Source organism: Ochotona princeps, chromosome 7, assembly GCF_030435755.1.
Source record: "Ochotona princeps isolate mOchPri1 chromosome 7, mOchPri1.hap1, whole genome shotgun sequence".
Lineage (NCBI taxonomy): Eukaryota > Metazoa > Chordata > Mammalia > Lagomorpha > Ochotonidae > Ochotona > Ochotona princeps.
The window spans coordinates 61,980,859-62,002,919 of record NC_080838.1 but is presented as its reverse complement, the minus strand read 5'-3'; the positions used below and the strand labels follow the sequence as shown (position 1 = coordinate 62,002,919).

Genomic DNA, 22,061 nt, shown 5'->3' with positions numbered 1-22,061 from the left:
AACCCTTGGGACCCTGCAACTGTGTGGCAGACTTCAAAGAAGCTCCTGGCTCCTAGCTTCAGATCAGCTCAGCTCTAGCCATTGCAGCCAGATGGGAAGTTAGCCAGTGGCTGGAAGATCTTTCTAGCTCTCCTTCACACTGAATTTCCAATAAAAAATCAATAAATCTTGTAAATCTCGTAAATATATATATTTTTACAAGATTTACATACATATATATTTACAAGATTTACATATATATGTATGTATATATATATATATATATATTTGAGTGCTGGTTGTCTCTTCATGCCAGTGAAGGCATAATAGGTAACACTCCTAGACAGAGTAGGAGAATTTTTTTTTATTACTTACGTTGCATTATGTGACACAGTTTCATAGGCTCTGGGATTCCCCCAACCCTTCTCCGTGCCCTCCCCCCATGGTGGATTCCTCTACCTTGTTGTAGTATTACAGATCAAATGAAGTCCAGATTCTTTCTTTGCAAACATATACCAAGCATAGAGTCCAGCATCTTACTGTCCAGGTGACTTCAATTGTTTCTTGGGGAGACCATCTTTGATCTGAAGGTAGAGCTGGCAGAATATCATCCCGATCAATTGAAAGCCCCAGCACATCATCAACAACAATTTACAACATTATGGAATTCATTGACATGGTATTGAATAATCAGTATGTTAAAACCATGCAAGTTCTTAACCATATCCTGTGACTACTTCATTGACATTTCATTTTTTGTTTATACACAGAACCGGCAGCTATACACCTTAAAGTGGCTATAGGGTACTATTCAGCTATCTTGTGTCTATTTTCATTTTAGTATTTAGCAGTTTATAGCGTTGAAGCATAATTTTGCTGAACTTGGCAGATTTTAGGATAGTCTAAGCTGGCTTATAAATCTAACAAGGCATTTGTCAACAGTTGAGGTGCAGAACAGTTTTAGGAGAGCAGTGCAGAGAAATCTTCAATACCCTAGCGAGGCATAACTAATCTTTGTGCCCTACCTAGTAAGGTATATGTGGATCCCCGCTGACCGTTTCCTGTCTGGTTCTACGCTTTCCTTGTATTTCTCTATCTATTCTAATTTTTTTTAGGGGAGGGGCTCCAGAGCGGCCCTGATGGTCATTGCAAGAGAGGGTGGGGATCCAAAGTTGGAGCTAAGTAAGGACCAGAAAAGACTCTTCTCCCTAGTCCCAAAGGAAGTTTACTGTGATAGAGTAGGAGAATTTAACAGAGACTGAAGGCTGAAGTCTCGGTTCCATGACTTTTCAGCTCTAGTTACCCAAAGACACTCCTCATTTCTGAATTTCAGTTTCTAAATCTGTCAAAATGGAATGATCTGTTTCAAAGGCTCTTAGGAGGATCTGGTCAGAGTATTTCAAAATCTATAAAGCACTGAGCCATAATTCTTTTTACTATTCTCATTCCACTGATCATTCAGCGCTGGAACAGGAATTTTATGACCTCATATCCTAGGCCACCACGCCAACCTGCTGTACCTTAGGAATGATATGTCCAGAAAGAGAAACTTAACTATTCTTTAGCATCTGGGCTTGCATACTCTCAGTATAGTGACTTAAGGAGACAAGAGCTGGGAATGCTTAGGAATGACAATGGGAACTAATGCTCACTTTATGGTCAGAGAAGTCTGGGAACACTTTTTAAAACAGCTCATCAAGGCTTTGCCCCTTTGTTACCCTACTCATCTGAAGGGCCAGAAATGATAAGGCCCTGGACCAAGGACAAGATTTTGCTTTTACTTAAGAACAACACTCTGAGGTATTTAGATATACCCTGCAGTGTTCCAAATTGCATTCAAGTAGGTGTTTTAAAGTTACTCTGCTTCTTTCTGATCTTTAAAGAATTTCATATCCATGTCGTCAGTTGATAATGTTTTTACAGTACAACTTTCATTTTTAAATCATATATATTTAAGCTATACAAAATGATTGAAATACAGTGAAATTATTTCGTAGCGAATTAAGTTAACATACCCATCATTTCACACAGTTAATGTCTTACTTTTTAAACATGTTAAAAGCACTGTACCAGAGAGACAGAAGGAAAGACAGGAAAGGGGAAGGAGGGGAGGAAAGAAAAGAGGGATAGAGAAAGAAATTTTGCATCTACTGGTTCACAACCCAATGTCCACAATGGCCAGGGCTGGACCAGGCCCACAACAGAAATGTGGAAGTCCATCTAGATATCCTTCAAGGGCAATAGGATACATGGACCATCCCTGCTTATTCATCAAGCACATTAGCTAGAGCTGGATCTGAAGCAGAGCAGACAGGACTCAAAGCAACACTCAAATTTGGGATCTTGGTGTTGCAAGTAGTAGCTTAGCCTAATGCACTGCAATGTCGACCCTAATAGTTATTCTCATGTGGACGAGAGCACTTTAAATATCAAAATATCAAATATACTGAATCTAGTTGACTATTATTAACTATAGTCCTCACATGGTGCATTAGACCTCTAGATTTATTCACCCCACATGTCTGCAATTTTGTATCCTCCGCATCTCCCCCTTCCATATCACCCCTCTGCCACTGAAAACCATCTTCTTATTTAAAAGCATGACAAGGATAGGCTTTTGGTGTAGCATTTAGTGCACCACTTAGGGCACCTGCATCGCATATCAGAATGTCTGGGTTTGAGTCCAGGCTCCATTCTCCTCTCCAGCTTCTTGCTAATGCGTACCCTGGGAGGCAGTAGTAATGGCTCAAACACATGGGACTGTGCCATCCTCATAGGAGACCCAGATTGAGTTCCAAGTTCCTGGCTTCAGCTTAGCTGAGCCTTGGCTATTGCGAGTGTTTAGGGTATGCACAAGCAGATGGAAGCTCTCAAATCTATCAAGAAGATATACATAGAAAAAGACACTAATTATTTTTATTTTCTGCAAGGCTGATCAGATATTTTTAGACTCGAGTTGCTTTACAACAACTAATACTTCTTAATTCTCTGCTTCTCAAATTTTCCATCTGTAAATAGGGTAAAACGACTCCCTGAAGTTTCTCGGTTTCTAATAATACACATGGGTGATTTAGTAAATCCTCAGGAGTTATTATTACTGTTTATTGTCCACTCGCTTCTGCTAAGTGAGAACATATTTCTTTGTCTCCCAAACTCAGAGCAATTCCAAAGCAAAGATGTATCCTAAAATAAGCTAAGAGAGGCTCTTCTTTTGCCTTCAAAGTATTCACTAAGAAGGAAAGTCTGGACGAAGTGTAGAGAGAGGCAATTGCACTAACGGGCAAGTCCAGAGGGCTCACCCAGCTGCTTGGACAAACCAACCTGGCACCATGCAAATGTATCAGGAGCATCAGTCAGCCACCTGACTCCCTCGCAGCAGCTGGGCATGAGAACATTCTAGTTCCCAAATCCCTCTTCCCTGCCGCCATCTTCCCCCGGCCACACTTGCAAACAATCTGGACAGCCCATAAGGTAGAGAGTCATTTTTAGGGAGTTCCCTAGGGCCTGGCTGGCTGCTTTCCAATCACGCCTTTGCAGCCTGTGAAATCAGATGCATTCTTTCTTTATACAGGGGTGGGGGGCGAATGGAATCAGTTGCTATTTACAGAATGAGATGCAGGCAGTGGGTGCGGGGTGGGGTTGGGGATGAATGGTGCACACAGCTCTGTCACAGAGTGTTAGAAAGGAACTCCCTGAACCGGAGGAGAGAGGGGAAGCCAAAGACACTCGAAAGGATGACGAAATTCAACCAGCTGGCCTCTGAGAAACATCTCACGTCTCATGCACTTGAAAACACACACACACACGCACATGTAAGGTTTGGAGCAGAGTTGGTTATTAAAATCAAGGAGATGTCTGAGTTTGTTTTAACTACCAGTCAGGGTGCAGTTAACCAACACAGCTATTCCAGAGGCAAATCATTTTATGTTGATCTGTGTATCTGTCTGATGTAGGTGGTTGTGTGTGTGTGTGTGTGTGTGTGTGTGTGTATCAGACCTCTCCCACACTACTTTATTTTCTCCTAAAAGATATTTAAAAAAATCACACATTTAGCATAGAGGACATTTGTCTACAGTCATTATCATGAACAAGCTTGTTGCGGGAAGGGGTAGAGTTTGATTTCAAATATCAGCCTGCAGCTTGTAGGAACACTGATTCAAGAAGGTAATAGGAAAGGATGTTGATAGGGTTGCATGGACCAAGTTTTAGTACTCAAACATGGTACTTTATGAAGGAATCCACCTTCTCACACCTAGACCAGGTGGCATCAGGTGGCCTCCAGAGAAAGTGGCATCATGTAAGGGCATTACTGGCAGCCCTGGGCTCCTGCTGGGTCCAGAATGCCAGGGGGCCTCCACTGCCCCTGCAGCACCTGCTGTTGACTGCTATGCCCCCATATCCTCCCCGACACGCCACACTCCAGACCAGAAGTTCTCTGAGTTCTGTTTCCAAAGGGCCCCATGCAGGATTGCTTTGGGACTGATATGGATCTTTCTTTTTTCCTGACAAAGGACAGCTGGGCTCCAGGGACAGAGGGAAAGAAAGAAGGAATTCCAGCAATGACAACTACATTTTCCTGCAATTTGTAATCCCAGAGCCTGTTTGGGAGATAATCCCTGGATCTCTGCCTGCTTAGTCTGTGTGGGAGATCATAGGCACAAGACACACGGTGTCCGCAGGAGAATCCCCTGACATTGGTTTCAGCTAACCGAGACCACAGCCTGGCCTATTCATTGGGCCTGAGCAAGAGCAATGGGCTGCACCCTAGTTTCTCTTCTCCATCCTTGGACAAGCTGTGCTGGGACTTCCCTAATAATAAGCAACTCGAACAAGTTAAATGTGACCCATGTCCTATTTGCCAGTTACATGTGATGAATATGACCCGAGGTACGGCTTCTAGCCGTGTGTGGGGAATGTGACCTGTGACATGGTTGGAGGGTCCACAGAAACAGACTTGCCTTCTAGTTAGTTATAGTGTCGTTGTTGGGTGAGAGGACTGTCGGGGACCATGCTTCTGCCTCCCCCTTTCTTGTCTATATAAGTTGTGCTCACTTTACAATAAACAGACATGCTCCATCACATTGTCCCCAGTGGTTATGCAGCCAAAGAACATCATAGCCTCACCCCCTTGGTGGTCTCGGGGCAGGAAAAGCCCCCCAAGATGGCTCATGAATCTCTCTTGCCATTCGCCTTCTGTCACTCTTCTCCACACTGGCAGAACTTTATTCATAAGGCTAATTCAAGGAAGCAGCAATGTGGTGCTGTAAGTCACCCTACTGCCTCAGAGACTGGCATCCCATATCCCGCATCAGAGCTCCACTCTGATCCAGCTCCCTGCTTCTGCACCTGAGAGAGAAAAAGATGGTCCAAGTGCTTGGGTCCCTGAAACCACATGGGAGCCCCAGATGGAGCCTCAGGCTCCTAGCTCAGCCGGCCCAAGTCCCCACTGCCGCAGCCATTTAGAGAGTGAATCAGCAGTTGGAAGAGTTTACTTCTCTTCCTTCCTTCCTTCCTTCCTTCCTTCCTTCCTTCCTTGTGTCTCCCTTTCTGTCTCTCCCCTTCCCCCAAATTCTCCCTTCCTCTCCCTCCCACCCCCTAATCATGCCTTCCCATACATAGAATAAATCTTCTTAAAAAAAAAAAAAAACTAAGAAAAAGGGCCCAGTGAGGTAGCCTAGTGGCTAAAGTCCTCGCCTACCATGCACTGGGATCCCATGTGGGCGCTGGTTCTAATCCCGGCAGCCCCGCTTCCCATCCTTTCCTGCTTGTGGCCTGAGAAAGCGGTCATGGACAGCCCAAAGCACCTGCACCTGCGTGGGAGACCTGGTAGAAGCTCCTGGCTCCTGGCTTTGGATCGGCGCAGTTCCAGCCATTGCGGCCACTTGGGGAATGAATCAGTGAACAAAAGATCTTCCTCTCTGTTTCTCCTTCTCCCTATCTATCTGACTTTACAATAAAAATAAAAATAAATTTTAAAAAGGAAAAAATACAAAGAATGAAATGGAATTTTCATTCCAGGTCACATTGTTTTTAATGCTCAGCATTTCTTTTCTTTTTTTTTCTGCTCTAATCTTCTCCCCTCCCTCTTGGCTACAGTGTAAGTGTGCTGACTGCAAGTAGCTAGAGTAATGAACATTAATTATTTATATAAAATATACGACCATATAATCATTATATATAATTACATATAATATACTTTACACACATATATCATATATACTGTTATCATATAAGTATATTATATAATAATTCTAAACAATTATTAATATTGAATTTCAAAGATTAAAGTCATGGGATGTTAAAAGACTGGCTTAGCAAACCATGGCTACTATTAGGAAGGACCAGGTCACTGGCACTGAGAGAAATGCATCACATGTCCACCCTGACCATGTCCTGGGAATAACATCTACTTTACACAAAGGCAGTTAAAGCTCAGATACGTCTGTGACTAACCTTGATTCACAAAACCCAGTCCTGAGTACAAGGACTCCCTGGGACATGCCAACTGCCATGTGCTTGGTTAGTCTTGGCCACTGTGGGGACCCAGTTCTTCTAAAATATATAGTTATTTATATTTGTATTTTAGAGAGAGACAGAGAGAGATCTTCCACCTACCTGTTCAAACTCTCCAAATGTCAGCAATACTTAGAGCTAGATCAGGCTGAAGACAAGAATTTCATGTCGGTGACAGAGACTTGGGCCATCACAGAATATGTGAACCACCACTACAACATGGCATGCTGGCATCTCAGCCAGTAGTTTAAACTGCTTTTCCAACATACTCATCTTGGGGTTCCCACTTCTAGAAGAAGGATGAGCCCCTCAAGCCCTGAAGACTCCCCAGGAAGCCTGAGGCTGGGCAAACCTTGCCCAGTTTTGGGTTCTTCACACGATTCCCAACAAGCACATGTACTAGATCAAGTATGATACATTAGGCATCAAGAAACCAAGTGCTTTCCCTTGAAAGAATAAAGTAGAGTTTAGACCCTGCCCAATGCCAGATTGACACCTACTGACCATCATCAGGGATGTGTTTGACCCAAGAGCCTTCTCAGGAGGCCTAAGTCACGGTCCAATCACTTCTCACCCTCCTCTTTCACAACCATATTCTAAGCTGAACAAGTGCAAGCTAAAAGAAATCTCCATAAAGTGAAGCCAAAGGAGCTTAGGGTAGAGGGTTTTCTGAGTACCCCAAGACATCCTCTAAGACAGAAAAGAGCCTATTTCATGACCTAAGTATTGGATTCAGAAGTTCAGAAATGAGTTGTAAATTCTGACCACTTCATCCTCCCTTCTCTGTCTTCAGCAGGAGCATTTCTGTTCCTCACAGTTCACACCCTGCCTCACAGTCCACTCACCAGCACGTTGCTACATGCCCAGGATGCCAATTATGCACTTGCGCTGTTTCCATTCCCCTCTTGGTAGCCTCGGTCACGCAAATTCACATCTGTATAATGCTTGACATTTACAAGGACATCCACAAGTACCACCACAGGAGAGCCTCCAATCATTTCTGGGACTAAAACAAATCAAATACTGATGCTTTCATTTTAAAGCTATGAAAAGTGATGGAGGGAGATTTTCTCCAAAATCATGCAGCCAGGCAAGGCATGAGCCAGGCTTTGAATCCAGATATCAGGGCTCGCAGTGCAAATCTTTCGCCATCTGTAACACTGCCATTCTTCAGTTGTCAGTCCCAGGAGCCTCTTTGTGGGCATCCTCATCTGCCTTCCAGTCAAGTTCAAATAACCTCCAGAAAAGCAAATTTTCACATCCAGGTACTCAAGAGAGTTTTCAGGGAAGAGAACATCATTATCCCTCCTTCTCATTGGAATATGATAAAGGAAACCCACTGCGGAAGTGTTTGGAGTAAATTACTTTGGAAGTAATCTATCCTGATTTCCATCTGGAATCTCTATCAGCAGCATGGAAAACAAATACAAGTTTGACTTAGTGGATGAATTTGTTTTAAAACTCATTATGTAGTGGGCCTGGTGTGTAGCCTAGTGGCTAAAGTCCTCGCCTTCCATCTGCCGGGATCCCACATGGGCATGAGTTTGTGTACTGGCTGTTCCACTTCCCTCCCAGCTCCCTGCTTGTGGCCTGAGAAACCAGTCAAGGATAATCCAAAGCCTTGGGACCCTGCACCCCCACTCCCTACCGTAGCAGACCCAGAAGAAGCTCCTGGCTTCAGATTAGCTTAGCTCTGGTCGCTGCGGCCACTTGGGGAATGAATCATTGGATGAAAGATCTTTTCTCTCTGTCTCTCCTCCTCTCTGTATATCTGACTTTCCAATAAAAATAAATATTTTTTAACTCAGTATGTAGTCATTTTGCAACCTATGGCTGAAATTCATTTAAGTGGTGTTTGCAACTGGCATACCTTTGAAGTACTGTTTCCACCACAGTTGTATGCAAAAAAACACCATCATCCAATTGTCTAACTGCAGCCTGAGTTAGCATCGACATACATATCATAGATCAGAGGGCAAGACAGTGACAGCAAGGGGCTGTCACATCTCCATAGAGTATAAGTAAGCATATCAAGAAGCAAATTGGTACTCAGATTCTGCTAAAACAGCATATGGCATGTTTTTGCAATTAATAAGCAGTAATGAAGCACCCAAGTTTTGCTCAGAACTGTGGAGAAGGCAGCAGAGTGAAAAATATATTGTAAGACAAACCATAGTGATAACTCAGAAATCAAAGGTCAAAATAAACTGTAGCCCACTCGCATGTGCAAGAGCCAGGACAGGATGCGGGCCATGCCGGGTTAGACTATCACATCCACCGGTCTGCATGAAAGCCGATGATGGAGGCAGGCTGGGTGGCCTAGGCTGCAGCACACACCAACCAGAGTTGGACTTGGGGCAAGCTGGGCCAGGCCAGGCCAGGCTGTAGCAACCAATGGCATGAACCAAGATGAGGGTTAAGCTATGCCAAGTTGGGTCAGAGCAAGGACCAGAATGCAAATAATCTATGGTTGGTAGCAAGCATGGTAGAAAAAGCTAAGGAAGACTCCCTCTGCCCCCAACCCATCACTGCTGGGCTACAGCTACACTGGTCAGCGTGAGAAACCAAGAACGGGGAGGCCCAGACTCGGTGGTGGAATCCTCACTCTGAATGTGCCAGGATCCCATATGGGTATGTGTCCCAGTTACTCCACTTGCCTCCCAGCTCCCTGCTTTTGGTCTGAAAAAGCAGTTGAGGATAACCCAAAGCCCTGGGACCCAGTACCCAGGGCGGGAGACACAGAAGAAGCTCCTGGTTCATGGCTTTGGATTGGCTCAGTTCTAGCAATTGCAGCCACCTCAGGAGTGAACAGAGGATGGAAAATCTTTCTGTCTCTCCTTCTCTCTGTAAAACTTGCCTTTCCAATAAAAATAATCAAATCTTTTTTAAAAAAATGCTGAGGCTCTCCTCAGGCCATGACACACTGGGCTACAGCATCCACCAGCATACACTAGACCCCAAGCTGGGAGTGAACCTGCAGGGGCTGCTGCAGGGACTCCCCTGCTAAGCCACTGTTCCCACTGGAGAGCATGAGAGCTGGGATTGGGGGCATACCAGGCTGCAACAGACCCTGGGTAGGGCTGTAACTATCATCTGCCTGTGTGTGAACTGAGTGTTGGGGAGGACCAGGCTAGGCCAGGATACTGCATCCACATGCAAGGGCCGGGATAAGTGCTGAGTGGCCAGGCTTTGCTGCAGCATCTGCTAGCAAATTCAGGGACAGGGTGTAAGTAGTGTCAGACTGGATCACAGTATTCCCTGAAAAGTGCAAGGTTCGGGACAGGGACTGGGTCTAGCAGGGAAATTGTGGGCACTCCTCTAATAGGCTGCCACTCCTGGTGTGCATGACAGTCAGGACTGGGGGCAGTCCAAGCTGGATAAGGCAGCAGCACCTGTCGGCATACATGTGGACTGGTTAATGAGGTAGAGTGGGTTGAGCTAATCCATAACACCCATAGCTGTATATAAGAGCCCAGCTTGGATGCAGCATGGACACAATTAGTCTGTTACACATCTTGGCATGCACAGGAATTGGAGCTGGGATGGATCTTATGGGGTTACTGGGGGTAGCCCCAACAAGACTATAGTTCCCACTTGTGTGCAAAAAGGGCCAAGTCTATGGCATGCTGGACTGGGCCACAACACCCATTGGTTTGCATAGGATGTGGGGCTGGGGACAGAAATGACCAGGCAACTACAATCACCAATTTATGCATAAGCTGATACAGGTGACAGACTGAACCAGACCCTGTACCAGCTGGCACATGCAAGAGTTGGGTTTGGGGTCAACCCAGGTGAGGTTTCCTGGGGAACTTCCCAACTGGACCACTAAACTCAAAACTCCAGCCACAGGGACAATCATAGAATTTATGGTCCAACCTTGGAGTACATGTGTTGAGACTGGGCCTCCTTGATGCCTATGCAATGGACAGCATGCCCAGGTACATAAGGGGAACTTGACAGCCAGCACACTGTGCCTATTCAGGACACTGTATGCCATGTAAGAAGATGGAGAGAACAGGTTGGACAATTCTCCTGGCCAAGATTTGGCAGGAAGTGTCTGGGTGAGTGGATGCACTAGGGTGGACTCTGTCAGCCAATGGGCCTTGGAAGGAGAAAAGGGAAGGAAAAAACTATTGGAAACATTTGCCCCACACACTTTTCCCTATACCTCAATCCTCTATACCCTATTCGATGGTCCTCATGGGCCTGCATTCTTATCAACTACGTAAATAACATCAAAAATAATATCTAAAAAAGAACAGTTATGCTATCCTCTACAATATTTATGAATTACTACATGATAAACAGTATGCTAAGCATTGCACTTGAACTTTTAGGTAATCCTCATAACTCAGTGAAATAACTAGTAGTATTCCAATTTCATAGCAAATAATACTGAGACACAATGAAGTTATTCATTTAAGTAAGGTCAGATCGCTGAGAAGCCTTGGAGCCAGAATGGAAGTCAACTCTGCCATTCCTTGGGCTATGTGCTCTTGGCCTCTCTGCCATATGTGGGGAAGGCTTCATGAGGGACTGGCTGTTAATCACAACCCTGAAGATTATGTAGGGCTCAGTTACGAAAAATGGAATGAATGGGCACAGGTCATATTAGAGGACTGACAGGTAACATCAACCAAGGCATAGCAGCAACGATCTGCACTTCACATGTGAGGATCCCCAAAGAAAATCTATGGTGGGAAGTAAAGTTGGACAGGAAGGATCTGATAGTTAAATATATATGTGTACCTTAGCAATAATTTAGACAGAATTTTGAGACTTGAACCTTTGGAAATATGATAAATTATCTCAGAAGAAAGTCAAGTCGTCTCCTATTTAGGAAAGTGGCAATGCAAAAGCACAGTTTGTTCAGGAAAAGTAGAGGGAAGTGAGACGCAAAGGAAGAAAACATGTTCATGAGTTATTGTGAAATCGTCTACAGGCCCCATTGCTTCTTGTTCTTAGTAGATACTCAATAAACATCAGCTCCATAAATCAGGAGTAGTAAGCATTCAAAAGAAAGGTGACAAGCCAATAAATATCATGTGTGTGGAAGTAAAAGAAAAAGAAAATGCTACTCTAGATGAAAAGGAAACAGATGGGGCTTTTGGCCAGCCCTGGAGTTGGAAAGGTAAATGAGTTCTGGGAGGGTGCACGGGGACTAGGCATTTTGGTTTGAATACAAAGATATTTGAAAAGAGCATGGACTACTCCTAACATAGCACAGGTGTGTGCAGAAAGAGGGGAGGGCTATTTTATGACTCTCCAAGAGTGGAACATCCAGTCCCTACTGAACCTAAAATTCCCGTAAACAAAAGCTGCCCATTTTATCTATGGGTCACCTCAATAGACAACTCCAGGCAGGTGCAGCTTGCCCACTGCAAATGTCACTACTGGACCGACTGTGTGTTATCAAAGACTTGCAAAGTAAAGAAGTTCACAGTACACAAGAACACCATTACAGATTGAAAAGAAAGAAGTGAAAGGAAATACATCAGAGAGTTAAGCCCCTGTCCCTGCTCTCTGTGACGGCACTGCCCATTGGACAGACATAAAACATCAGCCTTTCCTTATCAAAATACAAAAAGGAAAAAAAAGTCATCTCACTGTGTCTCAGCAAGAAGCCATTAGACAGATGTAATCATAATAGGACCAAATATTCCCATCAATAAAACGCATGCATTTAGGACCACATGTGGAGTTTAAAAGCAGCTGGCACACAAAAGTAAGGAGCGTTGCCACTGGATATCCAATGGCTTAGCTGCATTAGCTTAAAATTCAAATGACCCTCACAGAAAGGCTAGTCTTCTACAATAGGGACTATTATTTAAACTTCTCTCTCATGATCATCCACTAGCATCCAATCACTGAAGTTAGAACATACTCATCTAAGTTCTTTGCTTTCAAAACAGCCTGACCACATGGTTGATGAGTGAAGCCAATCAGAATGACTAAGCAGATGACAGTGTACAAGAGTCATTAAATAGAAGAGCTCAGCTGTTTACTAATGGATAAAACCAAGAACTTTAATAAGCACATTAGATAATAAGAGAGGTGGGGAGGAGCTTAAAAGTATATCAACCTTAACCCATCTAGTCCCAAATTTTCAATTCTGTGAATATTTTCATGATGTATTTACCTCATAGCTAGCATAAGCAGTATACTCTTCACAGGTGTCCTATATAGAGAACGGTGTTACATATGTATTGAAGGAAGGAAGGACAGAACCAACTGAATTATAAAACTGGGAAGAGCCACAGAATTTAGCCCTGGGAATCAACCCAATCAGTAAAGCCCGTTTGTTCCTGGTAGGTGGTAAGAAAGAAAGAGAAATTCAGGCACACTCATTAAAATAAAAGATCATGTCAGGCCGGCATTGTAGCACAGTTGGTTAGCACAGTTGCCTGACACTCCAGTTTCCCATATCAGAGCACTGGTTCAAGTCCCAGCTGCTCCACTTGCCATTCAGCTTCTGCTAATGCACCCAGGAAAGCACCAGAAGATGACCCAAATATATGGGTCTCCACCAGACTTCTGGAAATCCCAGATGGAGTTCCAGGCGCCTGGCTTCACCTGGACTAGTCCTGGTTATTGTGGCCATTTAGGGCAGATGGAAGATTGATCAGTCTCTCTCTCTTTCTCTTTCTCTCTCTCTCTCTCTCTCTCTCTCCACTCTACTTTTCAAATAAAATAAATAAAATTTTATTTCTAAAAAGCAAATTAAATAACTTGCCATACATTTGGACAGGTAATACGCCAAGCCTTTCCCCGACATGGTCACCAATTAAGAATCAGGACATTGATCAAATGTTTGCTTAGTCGTTGAATGGTACTTTCTCCCAGAAGATTAATAATCTGTGCAGAGATGGATCTGTAGAGACAAATCATAAGAGTCTCCTAATGAACAGTGTGATCATTTGTAAATACAGGGCTATGATGTGGGGTAACACAAGCTGCTCTCTAAAAGCCAAATCTCATTAGCCTGCACAGCAGCACTCTTTCACATGATGGGCCCCAAATCATGAGATCAGTTTAGTTGGTCTTTATCAGTTTGTTTTGTAATGGAATGAAAAGGTAAGAATAGAATTCCAAAGAGCTGCATGTGTTCATGTCATAAGGAAAAGCATTCCTCCTAAAACTTAAGTTCAGTGTTCCATGCTTGAACAGCTATTTGCATTCAAGATTGCAACAGTTAAAACAGTTTGAGCATCTCTTACCTACCTCCTGTGGGTGTCTAGCCCAAAGATAGTGGTTAATATCTGCTGAATGGATGAGTCAGGATATTGAAGATCACATGAAGAATGACTAAATAGGATGCTGGTATTACCACTGTCCATGACAGCTGTGACTCTTGGGATAGGAATTTCACTCACTCCCAAAACTCCATGCTACTGAGGATGCTGAGCCTCTGATTGGCTTCCATAGCCTGGGCGAGATCTCTAGAAGAGCAGGAGCAATAAGGAAGGAAAGGTGTGGCAAGAGTGCCACAGGGCAGCAAGACTGTTCTCTGGGTTCTGGGTTGTAGCAGGGAGGAGGGTGAGAAAAGACCCAGTTGCCATGTGCAACAAGTAAAAGGACACAGTGCACAGTTAAGTCCGAATTCCAGATAAATGATAATTTAAGAGCAAAGAACACCATGATTCTAGGGCTGCAAAATCAGCTCGATCCATCAGCCACTTTTTTATGTAAAATGGTGTACAAACACCATCCAAGTGGTTCTGACATGGAAGAAGGCAGAAACACATGCAACAGCTTCCATAATGACCATGGAGACAGCACCATCCTAAGTTCTACACAGGCATGTGCAACATGCCTGCTGTACCAGCTGAAGGAATAACTGGAACATCTAGACGTTAACAAAAAAACTGTCCAAATTGTCAGAGACACACACAGAGAGAGAGAGAAAGAGAGAGAGAGAGAGAGAGAGAGACCTTTCACCCACTGATTCATTCCTCAAATGGCTTCTACCACCAGAACTGGGCTGGCCAAAAGTCAGGAGCTTCCTCTGGGTCTCCCACATGGCTGCAGGGGCCCAATGTCTTGGGCCAGCCTCTGCTGCTTTCCAAGGCTACAGGCGGGGAGCTGAATCTGAAGTGGAATGGCTGGGACTCAAAGCAGTACCCATGGGGGATGTTGGCACAGGTGGCCGAGGCTTAACCTGGTATACCACCACACCGGTCCCAAAAACGCATGTCTGTGGACTAATGAAAGAGGTACAGAGATCAAAAAGCAGCTGCCTCTGCTACATTATTCTCCTGCCACTTCCTGTGGTGGAATTCTGGCAAAAGCATGATGGATGCAAAGCAAGTCTGGGGCCGGAGGGGGCAATAAGGTTCACAGTAAGTAAGAAGAATTCAGAGAGGGAGGAATAGGTACCAGGGCCAGACATCCAGTCAATCAGACACACAGCAACTTGTTAGGTCTGAAACCACCTGCCATGAGCTTCTGTTCCATCTTTCTAGAAACCAGCATGCAGAGCTAACTCATTCATTCCACGGGGGCTCTACCTTGGTGTGGCATAAACACTATTCCCAAAATTTAGGGTAGTGCCATCATCAGCATCAGCTCTACTGTCCTGTACAATTTTTAAACCTGTTCTGCAAGACATGGTGTGCACATTTAAATACTTTACTAAAGATGAGGGAAGAAAGGGTGACATCACGATCGTTAGGATGCCTTGTGTTGCAAGGTGCTTGGGCTCTTCAGAAAGCACAGCTGTTTGTGAGCCCTAGTCACTTCCTTTTCTTTTTAAAGATTTATTTTATTTTTATTTGAAAATCAGATCCACAGAGAGAAGGAAATACAGAGAGAAAGATCTTCCATCCACCGGTTCACTCCCCCAAGTGCCTGCAACGACCACAGCTGAGCTGATCCAAAGCCAGGAGCCAGGAGCATCTTCCAGGTCTCCCATGTGGCTGCAGTATCCCAAGGTTTTAGGCTGTCCTCGGCTGCTTTCCCAGGTCACAAGCAGGCAGCTGGATAGGAAGTGGAGCTGCCGGGATCAGAAGCAGAACCCACATGGGATCCCAGAAGACTCAAGACAAGGATTTAGCCACTAGGCTATTGCACCAGGCGCCCCCGCCCCCAACCTCGAAGTCACTTCAGTAGACCTATGATCCTCAAAAAGTGTCACTCTTCACCGCCTCATCAGAAACAGCAAACCCAACAAGAGGCCCTGCATTTACTCCTCAGGCAACAGTGGCCTGTGCAGAAGAAACCACATTCTGGGTCATCTTCTGACCAAAACGGACGAAAGTTCAAACGCAGGCAAACAGAAAGCCCACGACGGTCATCTTCAGGACAGCCTGCCCTCTCTGGAAGGATCCTGGATTTCAAACAGCAACACACAAGCAGCGCTGTGACACGCCAAAGCAGACAGCCCCCTCCCACGCGGATCTGGAGAGCTAACTTCTGCAGCTTCCTTGTCACTCTTCCAGAGGTCAAGGCCACCACCCACTCTTGCTTCCCCAGCTCCTCCTCACAGCCAACTTTGGAGACCATTCTGTCTCAGAGAACACGCGCTGGGCAGTTTCAACTCCAAGGCTGAAACACTCTGGCTGTATGACTTCAGCAGATGACAGAATACCAGGTAAGACTAGACAGAACCCACCCAAGGCGGGGGTTGGGGGGTGGAGAATTTGGAAGGCCAAGTTCTGCTTCTCTCTGATGGGTCAGGGCACTGCAGTCAGGGAGGGTTCAGGTGGTTCCTGGAGTAGTCCTGAGGCAGGCCAGGAAAGCCCTTTGTGCTCCCAGGGACAGCCAGGAGAGTACACACATACTCCAAACGTAGCACTGCGCTCTGCTCCAGGCCTGCTGGCCAGGCCAACCTGGGGGACGCTGGATAAACAAGCAATTGGCACCTGGCAGACTGTCACGCCCCCCGAAAGTCTCTCTACCGTGTAGTCAGTGCAGATCTCATCTCCAAAGGTTGGTGCCACCTTCTCTCCCTCCCCACCCACCCCTGCCAAGGAGGGATGGACAAGCCCACCTTCTCACAGAAGTCTGTGTGCACAGACGCCCACAACAGCATCACTGCCACCCTAGGCAGGTGTGTGCAACAAGATGCACCCGCTTTCTGAACGCGCCGACTTCACCTGATTTGGCGAATCCCATGTGAACCCTCCTGGCCACCCTGAGTCTCACAGGCACCTGAGAACTGAGGTAACGTGGGTGGAGTTTGCTGCGCGCTAGAGGCTGGACTAGAGGAGGGGCTAGCAGGGGTTAAAAGGGCAGAGACCTTTTGACCCAGAGATATTTTTTAACGTCCCCCTTTTCCCCCCACACTGAAAGGGCGAAAACAACCAAAAATTTCTTAAAGTAGGAAATAAAGAAGGACGGGGGGCAGGGAGCAGAAGGAAAGGGATTCTGCTCTCTGGCCTTTTAGGAAAAGAGCAAAAGGAAAAGAGCGAAAGTCAGTTCATATCAACTGGAAACGTGTTCACCTGTACCAGGGGCGGGGAAGCAGAGCAGATATTCGGAGCTCCAGGAGAGGCAGAAATTCGGGCTCTGGGCTTCAGGTTTGCTGCTCGCAGCCGCTCCCGGCCCCGCCCCAGACGCCCAGGTGGAGATCCGACTGGCGGCCCCGCACCCGTGTTCAGACGCGGGGTCCCCAGGCCGGACGCGGCCCGCAGGGACACACCCTCCACCTACCTCGAACATGGGAGAGGCGCCCTTGCGTGGCAACGTGCAGCTCAGGAGCCCGGCGAGAAACTTTGCCATATACGAGCGCGGGGGCAGGGTCCCTCTCCTGGCGCGCGGCTCCTGTCCTTGTGCTGCGCCACAGCCCGAGCCGGAGGCTCCGGCCGCCTAGGGCAGGCGCCGGGGCCGGGGTTTGGGAGCTGTCCGCGGCGGCGGTGGCCGGGCCAGGCCAGCCCGGGTCGAGCGTGCAGAGTGCGCCTGCCGCCCGTCCTCGGCAGTGCCCGGGCCAGCGCGGGGCGCGCAGCGTGGTGGGCGGCGGCGGCGGCGGGAGCCGGGGCGCCACAGTCCGCGCTCGCCTTTCCCGCTGAATGTCACAGGCGCCCTGGCGGAGGGAAGGGCCCCGCCGAGGGGGTGGCGGGAGGGCCAACGCGCCGCAGGACGGGTGGCCGCGCGCGGGCAAGGGCAGCCGGCGGGCGCAGCGCCGCGGCGCAGGGATGCTGGGGCGCACTGCCGCCGCTGGGCCGGAGCAGGTGTCTTCTGCGCCGCAGCAGAGGGCGGAGGCGCTGTCTGCGGGAGCCGACCAGGAAACCCGACTCGGTGCCAGTTAGGTCTTAGTCCCTGCTAGCGCAGGTGGGGGGAAGGCTTTGACTGGGTTAGGGTCCACTCACTGACCTCACAAGTGGCCGATGCAGGGCATGGGCTGCCCACAGGGGCGCCAAGCCTGCACCAGCCCCGCCCTTCCTTGGGAATAGGAGAAAGCTCCCGAAGCATGGAAAAAGAACTCTCCCTCCTGTTCTCATATTAACCCACGTTTCTGAGTGGGGCAGACACAGTTAAGTCCCCAGAGGATAAAAGCAGACTTCACAGGCCTAGGCCAAGTGTGCTCCTTAAATAACTACGGCTCCCTTCCTGACCTTGACTCTGACTAATTAGGCCATGGGTGTGCATCGTCCAGAGACCCTTAGCATGTAAGGCTACCTTTTTAAAAATAAATAAATAAATAAATAAATAAACAAACAAACAAGGGGCATACTTAAAAAAAACACTTATTTAAAAGGAAGAGTTCCAGAGATACAGAGATCTTGCATCTGCTGGTTCATTCCCCAAATGATCCCAGTGGCAGGATCTGGACTAATCCAAAGCCAGGAGCCAGGAGTTTCTTCCGGGTCTCCCATGTGGCTGTAGGGTCCCAAGAACTTGAGTCATCCTCCACTGCTTTCCCAGGTTATAAGCAGGGAGCTGGAGCAGAAGTGGAGCAGCCAAGACCCAATATGGGATACCCGTGCCCAAAACAGCAGTTTTGTACCACAGCACTAGGCCCATGAAGATGCGTTTAAGTTACAGGCCTATTGGCATAGTTATTTTTGCAGCCCTAAAGCTGTACATGCTTTAGTGTGTGTAAGTGACAAATCCTGGAAGCCGGTTCCTAGTGCTCACTCAATAGGCATGGATGGAGCAAGCTCAGCGTCTGCTATTTCATTAGCTCCTTGTCCCTGCTGAAGACTCCCACGCAGGTAGCACCCAGGTTGTACTCTGAGGGGGGGAAGGGAAGGGGAGGGTGTTAGCTCTGCAATGTCAAATTCAAAAGTCAGCTCTTATGAGACCTGTACAAGCACTGGAGTCTGTTGGCAGACTGGGACCCTAGGGAGGGTTTTATCAAGTCATTTAATTCACATGCATGGAAACAGAATGAGCCATGCTGTGAGTGACACATGGGGCACACAGTGGGTGCTTGGTAAATGCTCGTGGCAACAAAGGAGTAGAGGATGGGTGGGTTGTGTGGGTGGAGATGTACAAGCCTGGTTCAGATTTCCTGATCATCATTCCAGAATTGTCACCAGTACTGCAGGCCTGAATATGCATCCAGGGAACAAACCGGACAGGAAGGATGTGAACAAGTGGGCCTAAGAAAGCAGTGGGGGATGACAAATGAGAGACTCAGGAAAGGCTCCTGGCTCCTGGCTTGGGCAGGCCCAGCTCCAACCCTTGCAGCCATTTGGGGAGTGAGCCCAGTGGATGGAAGATCTGATATCTCTTTCCTTCTATCTATCTATCTCTATCTCTCTGTACTTATTCCTTTCAAATAAATGATGAGGGAGCAATGACATCGCTATAGTACTTTATAGCCAAAGTTTGAAAACTGTCCTAGGACAACAGGGGATTGGTTTAATATATTACAGTTCATATAGTTAAGACCAAATATATTCTAAAACAATGTAGCAATGCTTAATGATCTAAAACATGTTTATGAAAAAAGTTCATGTGGGTCCAATGGCATGACATAGTAGGCTAAGCCTCTACCTGCAGCACTGGTATCCCATTGGACACTCATTCCTGGCCTAGACACTTGACTTCTGACACAGCTCCCTGGTAATGTGCCTGGGAAGTATCAAAAGATGTCACAAAGCCATTATCCCTTGCACCTATGTGGGCAGCCCAAAGGAAGTGGCTGATTCCTGGCTTTGGATCAGCTCATCTCTGGCCATTGGAGCCATTTGAGGAGTAGACCAGTAGACAGCAGATCTCTCTGTAACTCTGCCTTCCAAATCAAAAACAATTTTTGAAAGAACTTGTACTTCAAAAAGTTGGTGAAACAGGTGGGTATTAGCCTCACAGCAAAGATGCCAGGTTAAGTGAGCATATGCTTGTCACCGTGGTTAAGATGCCACTAGGAAAATGCCTGTATTCTGCACTGGAGTGCCTAGGTTTCAATTCTGGCTCCACTTTGCTTCCCAGCTTCCTGCTAATGCGCACCTTGGGAAGCAGGAGATGATGTCTCAAGCACTTGGGTCCCCCCACCACCCACACGGGAGGCCCAGATTGAGTTCCCAGCTCCTGTTTCAAGCCTGGCTCAGCCCTTGCTGTTGCAGGCAGATGGGGCAGTGAACCCAGAAGATGGAAAGTCTTTTTCTCTGCCTTTAAAAAATACATATTATTTTTTGCCCCCACCTGCCGCCATCATGGCATGGTGGATGGGATTGGGGAGGGGGTGAGCTTGGGACCTGGGGATTTAAACTTCCAGCAGCCTTTTGGCTGCTGGTGGGTGCCAGGACAGGATCATCTCCATGCTCGGAGCCCTGATTCCAGCACTGCATTCATGCAATGATCTGTCCCTGGGCGGTCAGTGCACCATTCGGCGCCAGGCTCAGCCTGCTGGCTGCCCAGCAGCAAACTCTGGGGTTTGGGGGCTTTGAATTGCTGCTTAGGTATCTCCATGTCAACTCCACTGTACTTTTGGAATGTCAATCAATCCTAAAGAATCCCAACAACAGAGTAACTTTTCCTTTAAAGGTTAGCAAGCGTAATGAGACCTGGTAGGTTGGAGGAGAGGGACCAGAAGATCTTTATAGATAAGACTGATACACCAAAATCCTTTAAATACCGTGCAGTATTGTAATCACTGAACAATGATGACTACCGAACACCAGTCCATGCAAAAGCTAAGGCTCGGGGTTTGTCTAGCATGATCATATCCTATTACCTGACATGATGATGGATCAGGAAACGGCTCATATTAGGCAGGGCCATGACATTAACTAGCACACGAAAGAACCATATCTGGGGGTAGATTCTGCGGGGGGTGTGTGGGTGAAACTCTGTGGAAATACTATCCCCACTGGTTAGCTCAAGAGTTGAAGGGGTGATGGACTGAACTAGGTGTGACCAAGGAGCCTGCCATCATTCACGGGTAAAGGAACCGAGAACAGTCTGGACTGGTGAAGGCAGCAGCACCCGAATGTGCATCCTGAATAGGGTGTGGAGTGGGCCAGGCTGCAACATTCACCAGCTCATACAAGGCCAAATGGAAGGCCAGACTATGCCTGACACTGGCCTAAAAGCCACTGGTATGAATGAGAACTGGGTCCAGGAGTGGATCAAGTGGAGGAACTTGGGAAACTCCCCTGGTGGGTCATGGCTCCCGCTGGTGAACACATGGTCCACACCTGGGGGTTGGACAAGCTGGGCAAAGTAGCTCCAATGGCTGGCCAATGTGTGGATTGGTAATAGAACGGGGTGGACCAGGCAGGACTGGGCAAATCTTAGCCCACAAGCAAAATTAGAAACCAGGATGGAGCACAGGTCATGCCAAGCTAGGCTCTTACACCTACTGGTCTGCATGAGCCAGGGACGTTAAGCCACAGTATGTAAGGCAAGGGCCAGGACAGGTTAAGGACTGTGCCAAGCTGAGTTAGAACAACCACTGGCATGTGCATAATCTATGGCTGGGAACAGGCCTGATTGAGGAGCTAAGTGGACACCCTAGCTGGGTGGAGGTTCCCACCAACGAGCACGGGGCTGGAATGGGGGCTGCGTTCTTATCAGGATACGGTTGTAGTCTCACTTAGCACAAGTGTGCATTGGGACTGGACGCACCAAGCCAAGCTAGATGTGGGACAGACCAGGCTAGGTCTCAGCCCCTACTGAGCCATGTGTGAGCTGTATGTGGGTATGGATGAGCCGTGGCTAGGCTGAAACACCCAACAGTAAGAACCAGATTGGGTTGAAGGCCATTCAGGAAAAGCCACTGTTCCTGCTAGGACAAGAGGTAAACTGAGTAGTGCTGGCTCATGGACCCCCTGGTATGTGCGAAATCTAGCACTGGGAGAGGTTCTGGTGGAGGAGCCTGGGCAACTCCTCTGGCAGGACACAGACCCTGCAGGTAAGCACAAGCAGCATGAAAGGAAACAGCCCAGAATAGGCCATGGAAAGTGCCCCACTGGGACACATTTGGCATGGGTCGGAAGCAGACCAGGCTGAATCAGTTCACATCATCCACTGGCAAATCCGAGCACCAGAACAGAGTGTGGGTCGAGGCAGGTTCGATCGCAACAAAAAAACAGTGCATAATACGGAATGCCAAGGTGAGATTACCTATAGCCAGATGTGACCACAGCACCCAACCAGCACACGTGAGAACCAGGAAAGGA

General features: G+C 47.2%; 1 protein-coding gene across 2 annotated transcripts in view; it reads right to left on the bottom strand.

The window, feature by feature from the left end:
- RASGEF1B (RasGEF domain family member 1B) overlaps positions 1–17,518 on the bottom strand; it is a 559,731-nt gene extending 542,213 nt beyond the window's left edge. Inside the window, exon 1 of one of the 2 annotated variants that reach the window (XM_058667162.1) lies at positions 17,146–17,518. In XM_058667162.1, coding sequence (XP_058523145.1) covers positions 17,146–17,214 — 69 coding nt within the window. In that variant the 5' untranslated portion in view covers positions 17,215–17,518. The remainder of the gene's footprint in view (positions 1–17,145) is intronic. The other variant, XM_058667163.1, reaches the window with a different exon arrangement.
- Between the last annotated feature and the right edge of the window lie 4,543 nt (positions 17,519–22,061).